The sequence below is a fragment of the Tyto alba genome, unplaced genomic scaffold, assembly GCF_018691265.1.
Source record: "Tyto alba isolate M040663 unplaced genomic scaffold, T.alba_DEE_v4.0 Super-Scaffold_17, whole genome shotgun sequence".
NCBI classification, from domain to species: Eukaryota; Metazoa; Chordata; class Aves; order Strigiformes; family Tytonidae; genus Tyto; species Tyto alba.
Genome location: NW_024881279.1, coordinates 15257169 through 15277581, shown reverse-complemented (window position 1 = coordinate 15277581; position 20413 = coordinate 15257169). Strand labels below are relative to the sequence as shown.

Genomic DNA, 20413 nt, shown 5'->3' with positions numbered 1-20413 from the left:
TTATTCATGATGATAATACGGTCACTGTGAGGGAAGGACATATTCCAAGTTCCCACTCTGGGTACACAGATGCAGATGTGACATATGAGTATGTAGAGAATAGTGTATTTGAAGGAGATTACAGTGTCTGTGGAAATCTAGCTGTATGTATATTCTCTCTTGTTGACTGCCAATCAAATTTTAAGTAAAGCTGTCTCAATTGAAATAGAAAATGTTCTCACAAAGCTGAATGCTGAATTCTCTCTCCCCGTTCATGTTTCTGTTCTGTCCGTTTTTACTGTTTAATTCCTAAGTCTGTGTGCAGGATCATTATCTTATCTTTACTATAAAAATGGTACCTGTTTTCTCTTTTACTACTAAATGTTCATCACAATACCCAACTTTCACTTTTCTCAGGATTGCAAACCAGATAAGGTGAAGACTAATCTTATCCAAAGACAATTCCCACATCAGAGACGGAAACCCAGAATAATGCTTTGCTTAAAGAGGAAAAGAGGAGATCCAGTCAGTTATCAGAAGTTCCATAAAAGGTAGTGGAGACTGTGTTGAGCAATTTGGGCTAAGAAATCACAGGGAAAGATTTACTTCTCCTGCTCTCTCCACCTAGAGCTCTGGTGCTGGTGAGACTGAAATTCTGGTACCTGGATGGAGATTTGTTCCAGAAAAGGCTGAAATACTAGATTCACAGTGTTTCTAGAAAAATTTGTTTCAGACTTGATCTCTAGGGTGTATTAGCTGTATTTTGACCACTTGACGTAGTCATGTAGTGAGGGAGGCTGAGGAAGTTTGCATGGAGAAAGAAAATAGTTTTTACCTATTCTTTATGGTTTGGGTAGGTTGGATTTTAGGTAGGTCACCTGTAGAAGATAGTTTATTTCCTAGACAACTGCAACTGCTATAGCTATCATTCCATGAGCTATTTAAATCATGTAAAGTATTTAAAAACTTGTCTTGAAATGATGATTGCTTAAAAACAAAGCAAAGCTGAGGTTTTCTGTCATTCCTAAGTCACAGAGGTACTGAAGCATATAAGAAAGAAATTATGAAAATAATATTACAATTCTCATAAATGAATCTCTACAGCTGAAACACTAGGTAGGGACTGAACACACAAGTCTCAAAATGGGTATTCAAGACCCAGAAATCACTAGATTAGCATAGATGAGTACTCTCAGCAGATGACTTTTCAGTCGTCTTTATAGTACATGAAGGCCCTAGATTGCCAGCAGTCAAACAGTCATTTCTGAAAACTATGCCTACATTGAGATTTAAAGGCAGCCAGATTCCTGTGAACATTTACACTGTTTTCCACTAATGAGATGATACCCGGCAACAGAGCACCTAACTATCATGCTGTGGATTTTACAGGCCGCCTTCTAGTTCTTCAGCAACTCACAGTATCCTCACTGGTACTTGTCAGCCATTCTGAGTAAAGCAGCCCAAATCTTAAACATCTTCACAGACTTCTAAAATAATACATGGCAATGATGTTTTTGTATTAGTCCCTATAAAACTGTCAATCATAGCAGACTTGTTTATTTTACAGTCATTTTACATCTTCCCCAAGATGTGCACTCACATTAGATACTGCACCTTATCACATCATAAATTTTAACCCTTCACAGTTATAGTTAAAAAATCTGCTTTCCATATTTGCAGATTCAGCTGAATGTGGCTTCAGCAACTGTTTAATCAGAAAGGTTGAAAATGAGAAATTTAACTTGGTTTAAGTTTTGTTTATTTCCTGTAAGTTTGTGCAAATGCTTTTTAAAAAAGCTTTTTAGAGTGCACTTATTGAGAGTGCTACCAAGAAAACTTGTGGTTTGCAGTATTTACTGTGTTTTCTAGTTCACTGTACTGAAAAATTACAGTGAAATTTTTGCATTGAACAACAGATTGGATTCAAGTCGTGAGTGAGCATGAGGATTATTTTCCCTTTTTAAATATTTCTAGTACCAACAAAATGGGCTCATGGCCATTTGTCACCAAAATTACCAGAAAGAGGGACCAGTGTTAGCAGTCCTAGCAAAGAACTGAAAGCTGAAATGTAGCACCCAATCTAGAATCAGTTATTCCAGCAGAAAGTTGGGGTACATTGGTTAAATAAATTGATAAAGGATTTCCATCAGAAAAGACCAATGTAATTGACCAAAACTGAATTACAGCAAAATATAAAACTTGTGGGCAGGGAGAGGAAATATATGCTATTCCCAGGGAGGACAGCAAAATGTAGAGGGATGAAATGAACTTGTATAGCCAGGAATTTAGGAACAAGAGAGATAATTATAGAAAGAAGCATATATCATTCATTTTGAACAGCCTGATCATGAGGTGCAGCATTTCTACTTATGAGAACTCCGATCAGATGATTCAGATAAGCCTTCATAACATAAGACAATTATTTCAAAATTTTTTGAGCTGGAAATCTGTATGAATATGTTTTCTCACATTTTGTTTACTGGATATTATATATAATCTACTCATGTATCTCTTTTTACTGCAGTTATGGCTATTCATTTTAGTGGCAAGCAAAAGAAATCATTAGACAGAAACAAACAGAAAAGGGAGAAATATGTTCAGATATTCTTCTGCAACACAGGGTTAGCTTGAGTTGATCTTCTATTTTATTTGAAATTTTCTAGCATTATTGAATTGTAAAAGGTGTAACCTTGAAATTATGTGAACCTCAGAAGGTTTATTTTTTGTTTTACCTTCCTCTCCTCTCCACTTCTCTTTCCTCCCATCCCTTTCTCTCCTCTTCTTTCATTTCTTTTAAAACTGTTCTGTGCTTCTCTGTGTGTGAAATCTAGGAGCTTGGGCCATGATTTTTACCTATTGATATTACTCAACTCCTGTGGATTTCCACTATACCTGGGAGAGCTCAAGAGGAGTTAAGTTAATGGCCGTTACTGAAATGTGATTCAACTAGGTCTTTTTTTAGTGTGATTTTTTAGTGTCATTTTTTTCTGACTGTGTTTTATTGTATGTAAATGTCATTTTTACTATTATATACAATTTCTCTTCCCCAATAAGGTACACTGCTTTTAGAAAAGATTGCTCTAAAATCTCACCATAAATTGACAAGAGGAGAAAAAGCTTAATTCTGTTCTCAGTGAGTAAGATTAGGAAAACATTGATGCCCTCCAGCCTTCTATTTAAACAACATTAGTTGAAAAAACCCAATCCTATTGCTCAATTAGATTTAAAAAATGAAAGAATGAATACCCTATGAGGTATTCATATTCATGGCTTTTCAGAATAATTGCATGATTTTTTTCTACATTTTGTCAGCACAGTAATTTTACCCAGAAGGAAGTCACTTCTGCAATCAGTCATTCATGATGTAGTCATCTTCACATCACTATCTGTCAGTGTTTAAAAACAAACATGTGAGGTGCTAGAAATGTCAGCAGTTTTGCTTATTGAGTAACCCTCCTGAGCATTTTTTTGAGATTTAGAATACCTTCTTTTGTCTACAGATGTGAGCTTTAAAATTCAAGTTAAACTGAATATAAATCCACATTAGAATTAAATCTGCCAAGGAATGTTTTCATTCCTCTCTTCTGTGTCTCAGTACACAACAAAGCACTATAATGTGGTATTCGCCAGTGTTGGACTGGGAGTCAGGAACATTGAATGCTTACCCTAGTTAAAGGCCTAGTGTCCTTCTACATGCTATGATAAACCAAGAAATATAATATCTGCAAAAGTGTAAACCATTTTTACAACATGAATAAGCACATAAATGTGCCTTATTATTGTGTTTGGTGAAGACTAGACATGATGGTAAACCATCTTATTACAGAGACAATCACTTACTATGCCTTAGGAAATGACATTGCATTGCTGGGCATCACACTTCCATCACACTTATCAGCAACATTATAGCCCGTATCTTTGGTAAACCAAGTGGGTCAGATAAACCCTGAATGATTAGGGAGCCAGTCAAAACTAAGTACAGGTTTATTCTGATTATATTCTCAATTCTTGCATCTTTCAGATCATGAAAGTATCATTACTGAAATGTTTATTAGGTAGAAATGTCTTGAAGAAAGAGCTGAATGAACAGAAAATAGTTGCTTGATATACATGTCTTTAATTAACTCATCATGAAGCTAACTCATTCACAAAATTACTGTAAGCAAATGGTGAAAATTAAACTGCTTTTCGTTGGGTTTTTTTAAACAATGCTTCTGATTTAACTTAATTTTTAATGCATGGTAACCAATAGTAACCCATGTGTTCCCATATAAACCAACATATCATGCAAGACGCTGTTTGCACTCATGCTCATAAACAGACTGTGCAGGGGTGGATGTAGAATTTAGTTCTGATAACAGGGTAGGTGTGTGATACATTAAGAATATAAGTGGCAAGCTAATGTCTCTGTGTCAGCTGAGTAGGAAAATTGTCAACAAGTGCGCCTCAATTTCCCCTATGGAATTTATTTATTTTGATGAAATGGCCTATGCTGGTTTTATTGTGGAATTCTGATGGACTTTTCTTAGTGGTTGGCACTATCAGGATGGCTTCAAGTCAGGGTCTTCTTAATTCTGTGGGGCATGTGAACATCCTGGCTTCTGGATAAGGAACATCAGCACCTCTGCTGTAAAGTACACCCAGGCAGGTTTATTCAATGGCAGTGTCACCCCATGCCTGTACCCCTCTATACTTCATCTCATGTCCACTTCTCAATGCCTCTGCTGTCGTACTAGGCTTGTATTTCTCTGCACTACATAACTATGCAAATAACTCATTCTTCACTGAGTTACTGCTTGTTACTATTGTCTATATAAAACTATGGTTGTATGGTTGTACCATACAAAAAATCAAGCAAATTAGCCATAGACGCTTGGTCAATTAGAGAAACTGCTGTGGCAGTTAAACCAAGTAAAACAAAGCTGTGGGCAGGTCAAGAAAAGTTCAGACCCGGCAGGCCTGACAAGCCTCTGTCCTCAGGCCTTGCAAGCTCAGTGCAAAGATGATGGCCTGTCATTAGCGATGGCAATGTTGTGTTGCAGGGCTATAAGCTACAATTCACAAATGTTCCTTCCAAGGTAAATATGGATGCAAAGCTGCTACATCTTCCTTTCCTATTTATGCTTCACTATGACAGATGTTTTGGAACATAATTTCAAAAAGAAATGCCAGGGTACAGTAAAATATGTAAAATACATGCTTTGGATATCTATTCCATAGGAAGAAAATCTCATTATTAAGTATGTTCAGCTTTTTATTCAAGAACTTCAAAATCTGTTTCTGAAAAATGGTAAGTTGTTTTAACGGTGCTATCTAAAAAATAATATGGTGACTCTGTAACTTTATTTTAATGAGAAGAAACTGTGTATGAGCTCACTCAGTATCTTATTTCTCTCTTTTGGCCAATCAGTCTCCAACAAGTACAATGTAAGGCACATAACATGCAAATTCTACCTAGCTCTGAAATTTTTGACATTTGAGTGGGCTAGTCATAATGATCACTGCAAAGCCTACCTTCCTGTCCCCTGTATTTAAATGTGACTATTAAGGCTAGTCAAAACACCAGGAAAATAGAAGCTATTTCTATTCCACACACATACAAATACATATCTCCCATATATATCTTTTATTTTCCCTCCAGAAGTATTTGGCGTAGCTTTTTTGACTAACTCTCATCAATACAGTATAATTTTATTTTATAAACTGTCATTGCTCTTATTATGATCAGAGACATTTGTCTTTGTGAAAGGAAAGGAAATAGAAAGCTACTGGAAACTTATTTTTTAAGTAGATGGTATTCAGGGATAAAGAAAGATGGATGCCTCATAACTCAAAAAGAGGGCAAAAATCACAACTATAACCGAGTACAAGTGGAAGCTAAGAGTGGGTTTGATTAATGTGTGCACTGACTACAGGGGTCAGAAATAGCAGTAGATGTAGCCATAAACATATTACAAAAACATTATTTTGAAAAACTGCATTGGGAACCAAGTTATAAGTTACAACTCTTACCGATTTATTTCTGAAATTCCTAGAGGGGAGAAACTACATTAAGGTCTAGGAGATGTAGACTCATGTAACTAACATTTCAAAATATCTTTAGCAATTGTGTAATACAGAGTGCAGAAGATACTAAAGAGAATGATACAAAGTACAGAAAGACATACAGAGGTGAAAATGTTTCCTTCGGTTTGAAAGATTATATAAAAGGATTATTATTTTTTTTCTCCTGATCTTCACTGCAGGTCTATACTGTGGCTAAAACAAAGGATACATTAAATGTGTTGCAGAGACTGTTTCAGATGTAACCCAAAACATCCATATATTCAGGCCACAATGCCCAGATACCCAACAGGTTTTCTTGGCCCTTTCTCAGAGCTCTATAGATCATCTACAGTGGTGTGTCAGCAAAGCTTTAATGGTGAATTGGTACAAGACCAAGCAGTGATAAGTAGCTGCTACTATCTGACATTACCAGGTCATCTTGAAGTAGTCCATTCCCAGTTGAGGGGGCTCCATTTAGGAGGTATGATCATCAGCTACATGTGGTGTCTTTTATGGTGGTGGTACTGTTTGTGAGCACTGAAGCAAGATCCATGAAGATACTTAAGGTAGCCACACAAAGCATCATGGCAATTAATAAGCCTAATGGAAAAATGCAGATGGTTTCAGACCCCATTATCTGTAGGTGCAGAGAAGGCACCATGATGCTTCATGGATTTTGTTGGTCCTCTGTGGATCTTATCCAAACTGCATAATCAGGAACTTTTTAAAAACAGGAGGAGTTTTTTCATGACTCCAGCAGATGCCAGATGGGACCATCAGGTGAGAATGGAGACCTGAAAATTTGGAAAGAGGGCAAAGCTCTGAAATTAATGAAAGCTAAGGAAGGATAAAGATGTTTTACTAATCATAGCATATCTTCCACAAGGATAAATTAATCTTCAGCTTCCCTTGCTACAGCTCCAGCATCTTTTTATGAGCCACAGACTTACACAAAATGACTGGCAGAGTATTGATGAGAAGAAATTCCACTGGAAGCCACTGAAGCAAAACTTCTACATATAATTTATCCTCCTGAATCCCCAGGGAATTTGGCAAACATACCTCAAAACAATTTGTTAAATAAAGAACAGGTGCTATTCCAAGCCCTACAGTTTTCCATGAGACATTACCAGTGAAATAATTTAGAAGAGAGAATATAACAGGAATATGCTTTCTGACAACATTGGCATTTTTAGCTTATATCTGTCAGATTTTCAGGATTATGTTTTTCATACTGCCAACTGCTCAGTATTCTGATCTTGGTGCAGAAAACCATGTTGGTAAACATTTAAACACAAGTGAAAGTGCTTTCCTGGGTGAAGACTTGAATGCTAAAAAACTTGTAGAATTGAACCCCAGTTTAGCTGCCTCAGTTTCCCAAGGTGTCATTGCAGACATGGCGTCTCTTCTAAAGAAATACATTCTTCATACACTGTTTGGAATTCTTACAAGTAAACTAAAATGAGAAGTCCTATTTAAAATATGCACTATTTATAGTTGGCCATAATTTGACTATTAAGCTTCTGGGTTTTTTTCATTACATCCTTTCATTACTATTTTTTGAGGAGCTCAGAACATTGCATATGCAGGTAACAATTGAATATAACAAATGTTTCTCATTTTTAAATCTGAATATGTATTGTGTTGAATTTAATCACCTCTGCTGCTTATCTGCTATTGAGAGATTAAAAGAGACGGTGTTTTGGGGATCATAATAGAAGAATTGATTTTACAGATATAATATGTTTCCTCTTCTTTTTTTTTTTTTTTAATCTTCCTTAACAAATTGTATAATTAAAGATGCAAACAATTTTCTCTTCTAATACTCTCCAAAAGCCTTCACATAGTCGGAACTTTTTCAGCTACCATGTGAGCTAAAATTCTTGGTTTCTGCCCAAAGATTAATTTTATTTCAAAGCTTAAAATAAAATCCAATTTTTACAATCTGTAAGGCTAAAATTATTCCTATTCCCTTTTAAAATCAAATCTGTATAGGGTTTGTTTTCACACATATAATCCCTAGACAAGTGAATAGTAAATTCTGGAACTCATTATAGAAATAATCCTTATTAAGAAGTATACCCAGAGTAAAAGTGATTGGATATTAAGTAGTTAAAGTGTATTAAGTGGATATGAAAGTGGTTAAAAGGAGTTGGATATTAACAGCAAATAATTTGGAATTGCTTTATTTCATTTCTGAGAAATGAACTCTCTCTAGAGGCTGTGGTGACATGTTGTGAGAGGAAGTAAACACTGTCCTCACCGGGGTGAAGTAGACATATGTTAATTTTATAAACTTTTGATATCAAGGAGGCAGAGTTGTGGATCTGTATCACAATAACCAGTGGCAGAGAAGAATATTTTCATATTGCTCACCATTGCCTCTTAAACTCATTAGTTATGCTGGACGTGGAAGTTAAGAATTTGGCCCTAAAGATTTGTGGCAACTTTAATCTTATGTGTTGCATTAGAGCCTTATTAAGGTTTTAAGTCATTTTAAGTGCATGCTTTAAATCTTTAAAGCAGCATAGTGGGTTTTTTTAGCATTTCCTTTATAAACTAGGGAAATAAAACGGAAAAAAATATGTTATTAATGTAATGTTGATTGTCCTTGCCCCAAACAGCTTACAAATATCTAATATATTTATTCAACACAATGCAGTCTTTTATACTAGTTAATTATTTTGGTTCATTAAAAGAGCAGCAATATTTGTGATTGCATTCTGAAGTCCTCCAAGTATTTTACCACTGGTAACCTTTCCCTCTTTCGAATCCTTGCCTTCCCAGAAACTAATGATTCCTTTACTATGTTACAAAACAAAATTGTAATTCTCAGACATATTTGAGTTCACAGCCCTCACAAACAGTAGGAAAAATATGCATCAATTCAATTATGTATACAGAAGCCAAAAGGTGTTTTTTCAGTCTTCAACTACTAAGACAATTCTTGGCAGTGTAGATATTTTTACATGGATCACACACCTCATCTTCTTTTCCAAGCCATTTTACAGCATGATTACTCGTCCAACCAAAGATACTTATTGTAATAAGGGAGTTACTTTTTCTGCTTCTCTCACCTTTTACTGCATAACTGAGATCTACTGTCAGCTTTTTCAGTTTTGTTCTTATTTGAGTGTAGCATTTCCCTGGCCTCTAACTTCCAAACCATACACAGGCTATCTTCGCTTAATGCAAAAGGCTGCTCTGCATTTGTCATCTTTGTTAATTTAATCATAATAACCAGTGCAGGGATTCAGAAAGATGACTTTTCTATTGAAGTAATAGCAGGCTTCTTGTCATTATGTTAAAAAGTCTGTATAATTCCAGCCTTCAAAATTCACTTGCATATCTCCTTCAGTTCTTTTTCCTATTCACAGTAACTGTGCAGCCTTTCTGGGCTGATAGCTAAAGTCCTTATTCTCTATACTAAGTAACGCTAAGAGCTATCAGTGATATCATCTGTAGATGGTCAAGCTGACTGTAATTTTAATTATATATCAATTATTTGGTGGCATTCTTCATTCGCTGACATTTGTGTGCTTGTTTGCCTTTGGTGTGGTATCTATTTGGGCAGTGGTTTCACAATTGTTTTGAAAATATTGGCCATTACCATGAAGAGCCATGAGCTAACAATCTGCATAGAGAATTTTATTATTGATTTTTTTTGATCATGTGATTACTTTTCTGCACACAGAAGCAGTTTGAATGCCTAAATTTTAGAAGAATGGTTCTTAGGCCTATAAAAGTAGAAACCAGATATGTTCAGAATAGCAGAATGGGAAAGATGATTGCAGGCTCCTTGATGAACTGTTCTCCCTTGCCTTACATCAGTACCTGCTGTACACCTGATTGAAACCTTTTTAGTGTTAATGTACAGTGTGAAGTCTTTTGTGTCTTCATCATTTTTTGGAGAAGAAAATCGGAGTACATCCTATACCACCTTTTCATAAGATGTACATGAACGGCCAAGAGATGACTGATCCCTTTATCTGATCATTATAAGTATAATTCATTCTGGTTTGGTGACACACTTTTTCCAGCTTTATCAAATGGATATGATAATGGATCAGTAGGTCCCAGAGTGCACTATCACATAATAATATATTGAATAATACATTAATTAGTTTAGTAAGACTTTCTAGCATTATCTCATTAATATTAATTGTTCTTAATTGTTCTCTTTCTCATTCTTTTTCCTTCTATCTCTTTTTTTCTCTCTTGAAAAATAATCTAAGGGAATTAAATGAAGGTGGAATTCAGTAGATAATCCTCAGTCCGTTGCAGCAGGCAGATTTCAGTTTAGATCTGAAGACATCTTGCTACGGACTAAAAAAAGCTTCCTATGACCAGAACATGCTATTTGTGTTACATAATATAACATTGAATCACTATTCAAGGAAAACATTCACTTTCTCATATCACCCACTGTTTTCCAGGGAATCCTGACAGAAGGTTATTTGGAGTATGCATGATATCCTCTTTGAGATGCATTTCTTATTGATGTATAGAACCGTAGGTATTTTTCTGTAGAACGTGGAGCATTCAGAATGTTTAAGATGATAAATAGCTCAGAAAAAAAAGAGCTAGCCCTTCACCCTGAGAGTTCACATCAAAGTCCAAGCTGACATTCAGTAAAAAATACAATTTCATACATGATTACATGCATCATTTGGAAAGAGCTAATGCAAGCCAAAATAGTAGCTATCTTCTTGCTCCATTCCTTCTAAATGCTCATTATTATCTTTAATCTGTTTTAAACAGGTTTGTGTTTGTTTTTGTTTTCCCATATATTGATGTTTTATTTTTGGTAGTAATCTATTTATGTTGATGTAGGTTTTGTAAAAATTTTGTTTCTTTAATGTTTTGCTGGCTATCTGCAAACAGATGAAAGCTCTAGCTTGTAAGAATAATATTTAGTTTCATATACAATGGCCAGATTTCACAGCTAGGCCTACGCATTGTGTTGTACTTTACTGAATATGTGTGAAAATGTCCTTCCACTAAATCTGAAAAAATAAAACTGATCCTGTAGATAAGAAAATCTGACTTACACATTAGTGATTTTCTTCCTTAATGATAATCATTTGTTGCTTTGAGATTCTTGTATAAATTACTGAAGTTCTATTATCTGCTATATCTTTGCACTAATCATAATGTAATGATTACTCTGGGTCACATCAGCTATATATTTTGTCATATATTTTGCATCCAGCACATGCCAATAGCAGAAGCTAAGAGCAAGAGATCAGGGCAAGAATATAATGATGCTTCCCCTCCTCTTCTAGGAGCATGCAGCTAGAGATTTCCTGTAATGAAATGTTACCACTGAGTTTAACAAACTTTGAAGTATTTTTCTTCTTTTTGAATCTATATAAATCTTTGGGCTCTACATTACCTCATTGATTAGAAAGAAAACCATTTTCATAGGTTTTCAGACAGTCAGTGATAATTTCTTTGGGTGCTCTGTGCCCTTTATATAGGAGAAAACAAGTAATGCTTCTGTAGTCAACTTTTTCCATGTTGCTTAGGACATCTCATGAAAAAACATTATGCAGCTGAGGTAGTCATTTACATGGAAAGGTGTTTGCTACATTTCTCTTCTGCTTATGCAGTCACTGGTGGTTTTCAGCAGCATTAAAGCCTCCCTTTTTTGACAGTAGTTGTGTTAAAAATATTACCCAGTTATATAAATAAGAGGATATCACCGTGTGTCAGACTGAATACCTAATATTCAGTCTGACAAGACTCGCATATTAATCTCCTGTCAACTATACAAATACCCCAGAATCACACTAGATGTAATCCTCACTGTTCTCTCAATAACTTTCTTCAACCTACCACCTTCGCCCCTCTTTTACCTCAGTTTGTCTCAGCCAGTTGGCAGGTGCTGGGACTTGCGAAAATATGTACCCACTATCTCCCTCTTCCCACTCTTTTTTCATATGGATGAAGAAAAAATAAAGTTTTTTGTAAATTTCTCACACTGAAGGAGATGGTTACACTTTCTGACATAAATGAATTTCTAACTGCTTCATATGACAAGTTTAAAAGCAAGCAATATTATTTTCTTGTTTCCAAAGATAAAATTAAATGCTGTTTTCTCCACCTTCTGCCTTAGTGCACAGCTGATTTTCTTCTTCATTAGAAGAATCAAACAAGCAGGGTACTTCTGGACATCACAGATAGAAAACTGGATCCAATTCAAACAACAGCAAAGTTCTTACTTACTGCACCAGAGCTCTTCTGAGCCAGGAGATCACCTAAATAAAATGCCTTTAAAGACAATACACCTCTATAGGTGTACACACTAGGTGAATTCAGGCTCTTGTGGTATGTTTTTAATTAGCATCATGACAGTTTGGGCCATAAGCCAGTATCAAAAGGAAGCATGCAATGAATGTTAAGTTTTAAGTCATCAGAACTCACTCATCATATTGAGTCTAAAGTCTAAAAAAATCAGTGCATTTAGAATGGACACTTTATGCTGTTCCTTTCTCATCTCCCCTTCAGCTAAAAAAGCTCTTCACTCTGTTTTTTTGCTTTGGATATATTCACTAGTGGCAACTGTAATCCCTAATTTCATTAGTGCTCAACAAGTTTGGGTTTAGTCTCATTCTATGAATTAAGCTCTTCCTTACCTAATAATAACTATAGTTACCTGACTATGGTGATGGACTTTTTTTGTCTGCAATTTATGTTTTTTTCCCAGTACTCTCTGCAGTCCTTTTATTCATCATAAAATGAATGTATCTTGTTCTAAGTAAACAGTCTCCACCTTTGAGCCAAGAAGCATGCCTCTACTTCCACTGAAGTTACCTGGATGTCTGTTTCTATCATCAGTTGTCATAACTTTTCTAAAAAGACATACATAAACATGTCTCTTTCTCTTTTACTGCCATAAAGTGTCCCTAGATCTTGTTCAGAACTTCCATTCACAGAAAACAAGCTCTGTTCTTGAGTGGATTCCTTTATGTCCAGGGGGCCAGGGCAAGACCTGTGTGCCACTTAAGATCAGTTTAAATTACAGTCTGTGGGCTGAAGTGGAGTGTAAAGTTTAAGCTGATCTATACAGAATAAAAAAGAAGGAATGAAGAGAAAAAGTGTTTAGAGGTATTGTAAATGAGTTAGCTGGAATGTAGGTTGAGAGCTTTCTGAAAAAAGTAAAAGTATTATGCAGTGTAAGAATCACTTTTTGAAGATTCTTACTGAATTATAATTTAACTTTGGGTTATTTCCCAGTTCTTACTTATGAACACATAAGTACCTGTAAGAATTTATACTGTATAGGTCCTGGATTTTCCCTCAGCAACAGACTGACTTCAGTGGGTCAGAGATTACTGAGAGGATAAAACTAGGCCTGTCATGAGGAGATTCCTAAAACTGCTGAGATTTTCAGCATTGGGTATAGGATAGAGTGTTGATTTCTTAGCAGATGTAACTGTGAAAATGGACAATCGAACCTTACCATTTGTGTTAAAGGGAATTTATACTGCAATAAAAGTCCATAAAAAAGGTGCAATATTAGATAGGTTAGGAAGCATGAAAATTAAAAAAAAAAAAACAAACCAACCTTCAGTTCTAACTTCTTTATGTCAATCATTTTTTAAATTTGTACATTCATTTTCTAAGCCCAAATTCATATTAAGCAAGCCCCTAGCTACCACTGTATTCTTCACTGCTATTCTCACATGATCTATCTCTACTGTATAAGACTGTGATTGGGGCTGCAGGAACAATAGTTTGTAAAGCAGCAGTTCAGACAGTACCAATGAAGCAGAGAACTGCATTTGAATCTTAAAAAAAAAAAAAAGCATCAAGTTATCATCGTAATAGAATCTTTGTATCTAGGAATAGGAGTATATTGAACTAGAGTGGCTGAACAAGGAAAAGGCTACAAGGCACTGAGATATCTTCAAATGAGCTAGTGTATCTCCACACTGCAGGACAGTGCCAGTCAGAGGTACTGACCTTAAAGCTGCCTCTGCTTTGGAGCTTACTTGAACGTATTCTCTGGTTGCCCAGAGCAGCTGTGGCTGCCCCCTCCCTGGAAGGGTTCAAGGCCAGGTTGGACGGGGCTGGGAGCACCCTGGGCTGGGGGCAGGGGGCCCTGCCCGGGGCAGGTTGGACAGGACTGGATGGGCTTTAAGGTCCCTTCCAACCCAAACCATGCTATGATTCTATCTCTACAAAGTTCTATACTGATCAGCACAGATATAGTCTAAAAAGGTATAAGTAGCAGAATATGAAAAAAAAAAAATCAATATTCTTATAAGCATGTGCACCTGTTATTGCTCACCTGTGTCTAATGCTTTATCTAATCCTTTAATACTTCATGGTTTCAATTCACAATTCAGTTCTCTGTTGGAGAAAGTGGTGGACATTATTTTATATAAGAATTTAATTGTACAGGGACTGAGACTTGGAATGAGTTTCCTTTGACTAGACATTTACTTCATTTCCCTTCATGTGTTCATTCCTGTGAAAGTCTTCTTTCTTTTCTAATTTTTGTGCAACTGTTACAGAATGTCTTGACATATGTCAACAAAGCAAATGTAGCATATAGAGGAAAACAATGGGACCACAACTGAAATCAATAAGATCTTTTTTTCCAGATCAGCACTAATCAAGAAGAGTTTAAACTTAAGATGAAAAGCATGATTTGCATGGCCATGAAGAAGACATACAATATGAATCATATGGGAAATAATACATTAAAAGAGTAGATTCATTTCCTAAGCTGTTTTTACTGTAGTTAGTTTCTATAGTTTTGTTTTTTTTTTTTTTTTTTTATTAAAAAGTTTCACTTTTCATATTTTTAAAGATTCAGACTTTCTGAAAGACTTTCTAACATGTCTTTGCATATTCGTTAGAGTATTTTGGCATACGTGAATTTTGGCATGAAGGTTTTGGTTAGGTGGTAAAGTCTCTAAAGTGGAAGTTAGTTAAAGGGCTTAATCCACATCTCTAAATCATTATATATTTGCAAGCAGGGAAACAGTGTCTGTAATTTTTTTTGCACCATCATATTTTTAATAATGAGATACTGAGAATTTTACTTAATTGTTCAAATCTACTTTAGATCAGTGTTTTTGGTGGTCTTTTTATTACAATAATAGTTATAATAATACAAACTTCCAACTATAATAATAGTATAGTAATACAAACTTCCAAGTTTGTATCTCAGCATTACTGCTGGTAGCAGTCAGGAATGTAGCATGGCTATCAAAAACTCAGAAGCAGTCTCACCCTCCTTGCTACCCCTGAAATGTTCAAGTTGAGTGCAGGTCCTATGTCCATACATCCTCAGCTCTGCTGAAACAAACCCTGTAGTATATAGACCAGTCAGCACTAAATATTCGATTTCACAGTATCATAGACAAGGATAAAGTCATAATTTAACAGCACCTAGATTCATGTCTTCTGTCATGACACTTTAAAAAGGGCCACTCCTTGTTAGTTGAGAAATTGCCTCTTGTTGAGCAACATCTTATTCCAATAATGCTCCAGGTGACTTCAGTGAGACCTTTGACTTAATATTACTGCTATACACTATGTGATAATATTGGAAGCTAGTGTACAAATAACTACAGCTGCAGGATTAATACCAAACTGGTGTTAGCAACCTTTACAGTAATTCTAAATGACTGTTCAGCTCAGGGGTATTCACGCCCCTTTTAATCATTGTTATTATGTCACTTATCTTACAGTCCAAGAACCCAACTGACACTGCTAGTGCTTTACAAGAACTAAACAATTTTATTTACTCCCACGTTCAGCAATTTACTAGTAAAAATACATATATTCATATATGCACCAAACTATTTTGGTGTTAAAATGATTGCTTTATTTATGCTTTTTTTTTTTTTTTTTTTTTTTTTTGAGCAGTCTTGACAGTTTTCAGTTTTAGGTATCTAGATGCAGCACAGAAACATTGCCATGACACTACTTAGGCATTAACCAGTGAGAAAATAAAAGTAGCTAGTGTCCAACATTTTACATCTGGACATTACTTTGCTCTGTGTTCATATGAGTTTTGCTGACAGTTAGTTAAAGCTAAGGACTATGCAAAAATAAGTAACAAAACTTTTATGTAAATAGTGCACAGAGTATAGCTTTAAATCTATTACAAACTTTGCTGGTGAGTGAGCTCTATTACATGTAATGTGTTAATTACCTATTACATGTTCAATAAGTGTAATGACATAGTTCCAATTAAACCCTCTATTGAGATGTGCAAATATTAAACTATTTTATTTACATTTTTTAAGTGTTTCTAAAGCCCGAGTTTTTGATGCACAATTTTTAGAAATTTGGAGTTTAGTTTGACTCATTTTCACTGAAATATAACTTCAGTCAATATGACGGACTGCACAATGCTATTACACTAGTCAGAGTGATAAGATGATGGGGGAAGTTTATGCAAGAAGTTTTCAGTACAGTTATGAATGTCAAGAAATGAATTGGAAGAAAGTACTTCCTAAAACTTTAGTGTGCGCAATTGTAAGGATGTAATCTGTGCATGTAATAAAACTAATATATAAAATTGTTGTAAAGGTAAAATACCGCAGTGCTGTAACATGACATTTGTTCTGAATTTATTCAAATCATGGTTTGCTGGAGTCAATGCCAGTATTTTAGCTACTACCATTAATGCCTGAATAATGCCTTAACTTTCATCTTCTTTCTCTAATCTTCTATAATATCAACAACTGGTCAACAATTAGTTTATATAGTAATTTTAATTTTTGGTATTAATAGGGGAAAAACTGCACAATATTTATAATCAATTTTCATGTGTTCAATTACTTTGATCAAATTCTACAAATACTTGAACTTTTATGTGTATTCTGATAGATGTGAACACATTTATTCACATGCATAATATGGAGCAGATATATTAGAGTTCAGTTGCACTGGCCTTTCAGAATTTCAGTGTCCAAGACAAGTAGCACATAATTTAATTATATTCCCCTCCTTCTGAAGTGTTTGATGAGATTTTAAACAAAGAAAAACTTTCATCCTGGCTATAAATAAATGGTATCTAAGTTCAACTTTTGTAACTCTGTCTTGATCCATGAATTTCCAAAACTGATAGTAAGGTTTCTTCCACAACAGAAGGAGAAAAGTGTCCTGATTATTAACATGAAAATACAATTTTAATTCTGACTCGTTTAAAATATTTTTGTAAAACACTAAGGATAATTTTCCCCTTTACTTGTTGCTCTTCAATATTGTTCCTCTGTATATTATTTATTATTTGAAATTATGAGGTCAAGAAGCTGTCAAAGGAAACCATCTTTGCTATCAGATGGCTATGAACAGAAAACAGAACCTTTTGCTGAGAAAACTTTAATATGCATTATGAAGAGTTTCTTTTAAAGCTTATGAAATAATTTTGGCAAAGTTCCTCTCAGGCTCTGTTATTCTGAAAGATGAGTGAGAAGAAAGAAGTGTGTTTAAATATCTGGAATTATTTTAGTGGAAGTTTTATGTCAAAATAATCTGAGACCCTGTGTTCATGAAATCCTGTAAAAGCTCATTTTCCAATGCTGTATTCACATAGTGTTCATAAACGATTCTGTGAGAATCAGAGATACCTTACACCTGTCTTACTCCCAATAACAATTTATCCCTCATAGGGTCATCAAGTTTTATTTCACTTTCTACTCCAAATTCAACCATTTAAAGTTTTGGTTGTTTTTTTGTTTGTTTGTTTGTTTGTTTGTGTCTTTTTTTTTTTTTCGTTGTTTTTGTTTTTTTCTTTTTTCATAGGATTTCTTCACTAATTCCTTTTTGTGTGAAGAAGGTTAGTCTAAAACCCAGAAACTTTTAATTTCCCTGGCCAAATAATTTTGGTCTTTTATTTTGCTTAGAACTAAAATACTACCATTGTAGCTACAAAGTCTGTTTTTTTTAAACAAACAAACAAACAAAAACAAAGAGAAAGAACACACTTTTTAGTACGGTATTGTCCAGGTAAAAGAAGGGGAGAAGAAAGAAGGTAAATTTGAATAAGAAGCCTGTATGAATACAGCATTAGTAGTAGAAAAGAGAGTGGACACTGACTTCTCTAACGTATCAGTGACAACATGGCTTATGCAGCTGTGAGGAGAAGTCTGTTACCCCTTGAAAGGCCAGACACTTTGCAATGCAGTGCTACTTTCTCATCTAACCTGTTAAATGCACAGTCCACAATTTTTTGCAAGTGTCTGGTTCAGCGTAATGCTTGGCACTGCAGCAATACTCACTCCCCCCCTCCACTTTCTACTCATACACATATAAACTCCTTCTTCCTTTGCTAACAGCTTTACCTCTTTACATTTCTGTATACAATACACATATGCAGCATGCACAGGTTGTCTTCAAACAGTACGTGTGTCAGTGTGGGGGGGTAAATGCTATTGTAAACAGTCACCTCGTATGAGCAGCGAACACTATCACATCCCACTGCTTGTTCCATCAGCATTAAAAGCATTTCCATAACCGGGAGCTGCCGGCAGTGCCAGGCTGCCTGTTTCGGGAAGGTTGTGCAGAGATCTGCATCTCTGTCCTTGGTCCCAAGTCCTTGCGCCGGCTCCCTACGGAGGGAACACACGTACGGCGCTCCGGAGCCCACAGCCCAGGCACAGCCATGATGGGGCTGCTTAGGTGGAAGCAAGCATGAATGCATTGACATTCTGCCCACAAAACACAGCTGTATTATAACTCCATGCACTGTAGCAAACGATAATTCAGAGATAAAAGGCTTCATTAATATGGCATCAAATTCTATGAAACACCCGGCATGTACCACCATCATACACACCCGCTGCTTACCCTCCCTGTCCATTTCAGAGCGACAACAATTGTAAGAGAAATAAAACACCGTAAGATCTCAGCTGCTAGGAGGTAGATGAATGTAATGCCACTATCCAAACCTCCGGCATTCTCACCACAGCTCTGCAAATTTGCAAACAGATTCTTCACCCCATAGCCCTCCCTCTCTCCCCCCCCATCGCCCCCCCCCCCCCCCCCCCCCCCGCAAACAGAATCAGAAAGCACATCTTACCACTGGATGAGAGAGAGGAACAGAAGTGCCCACACCATCATTTTGAGAGAAAATGCAGGATTCAAGAATGCAGTGCTCCCCAGGCTTGTTGGATTTGGAGGAATCATCTCTTTTTCTACCCCCCCCCCCCCCCCCCCCAAGTTTTTTTTCCCCTTTCCTCTTGGTTGCAGATGGATCCGTCCCCTTCTTTAATTTTTTTTGGTAGTGGTTCTCCCCCCCTCCCTACCAGGTCCCGTCAGTGGGATGATACATTGCGCCCAGCTGCAGGAATTAATATGCAGGGGGACAGAAATTAGATCTGCACAAGCCCTTTGCAGATATAATCAGAAAACGTCAGCTCAGGCAGCAGGCAGCAGCTTCCAAATCTAGGGGAATAATATAACGGGTAGAAAAGAAAAAAAAAAAAGAAAGCCACAGCACTCACAGAATAAAAACAGTCAAGGAAAGAACACTTAGACATGCATACATTTACAGAACTGCTCACACACATGCAACAAAATCCAATAAAGCAATATAAATAGTAAACAAGAGGGAAAAAAAAAAAAAAAAAAAAAAAAAAAGAAAGAATAAAGCAATGGAGCTTCTGCCTGAATGCAGATTAACTCTGAGGTCAAAGTGGAAATGATGCACTCTGCTGCAGCACAGATTAACACATGCGTGGTGTCAGCCGGGGTGCTTTTTAACCTTTGATTACACATATGCAGGCAGCCTGGATTTTCATTTTGGAGGCAAGAAGGATTTGGCAGGCATAAAAAGGAAGGTTGGAAGGAAAAGCTTGCCCTATGCTGCTGAGCATCCTCATTTTTCTAAACAGCCTAGAAATCGTGATTGCAAGGGGGAAAAAAAAATGAAAGGATGGATGGGGGAGTGGAAAAGGGAGGGATGGTTGTTGCTAAGTAACTCAGGAAATGGGGAAAGCAGCATTGGTGGAGTCTGTATGAATGAGGTGATTTAGTGTGTGATAGGATTAGGGGGAATATGCAAGGTTTTTATCTTCCCTCCCCCTAATAAAATCAGGCTACACATACACAGGAAATACTTCCTGGCCAGAGGGGAAACACTAGATGGCTATAAAAGCTGGACCTTGCCAAATTTTGGAACCAGTTTCATTGCTGGAAAATGCAGTTTAGCAGCTACTAGTGAGGAAAAAAATTCAAGGTATCTCATGACTTCCCAAAGTAAAAGCACCTCAGTCTGAAATAGGTACTTGGACCATGAACTACAATAACATTTTTTTTATCTCCCCAATTTTTTCTGCCTAAACCCAAATCAAATATAGACAGCATGAAGCCTCCCCAGTGCTGTTTATAAAATGGGAGATTGATGTGCAAACATAATAAT

At 36.1% G+C, this 20413-nt stretch overlaps 1 protein-coding gene across 4 annotated transcripts in view; it reads right to left on the bottom strand.

Moving 5' to 3' along the window:
* GABRG2 (gamma-aminobutyric acid type A receptor subunit gamma2) overlaps positions 1–19913 on the bottom strand; it is a 71291-nt gene extending 51378 nt beyond the window's left edge. For 2 of the 4 annotated variants that reach the window (XM_042790296.1, XM_042790297.1), the window contains exon 1: positions 19073–19913. In XM_042790296.1, coding sequence (XP_042646230.1) covers positions 19073–19179 — 107 coding nt within the window. In that variant the 5' untranslated portion in view covers positions 19180–19913. Of the gene's footprint in view, positions 1–18840; positions 18973–19072 lie in introns of those variants that run through there. The other 2 variants (XM_042790294.1, XM_033006081.2) reach the window with 2 other exon arrangements.
* Between the last annotated feature and the right edge of the window lie 500 nt (positions 19914–20413).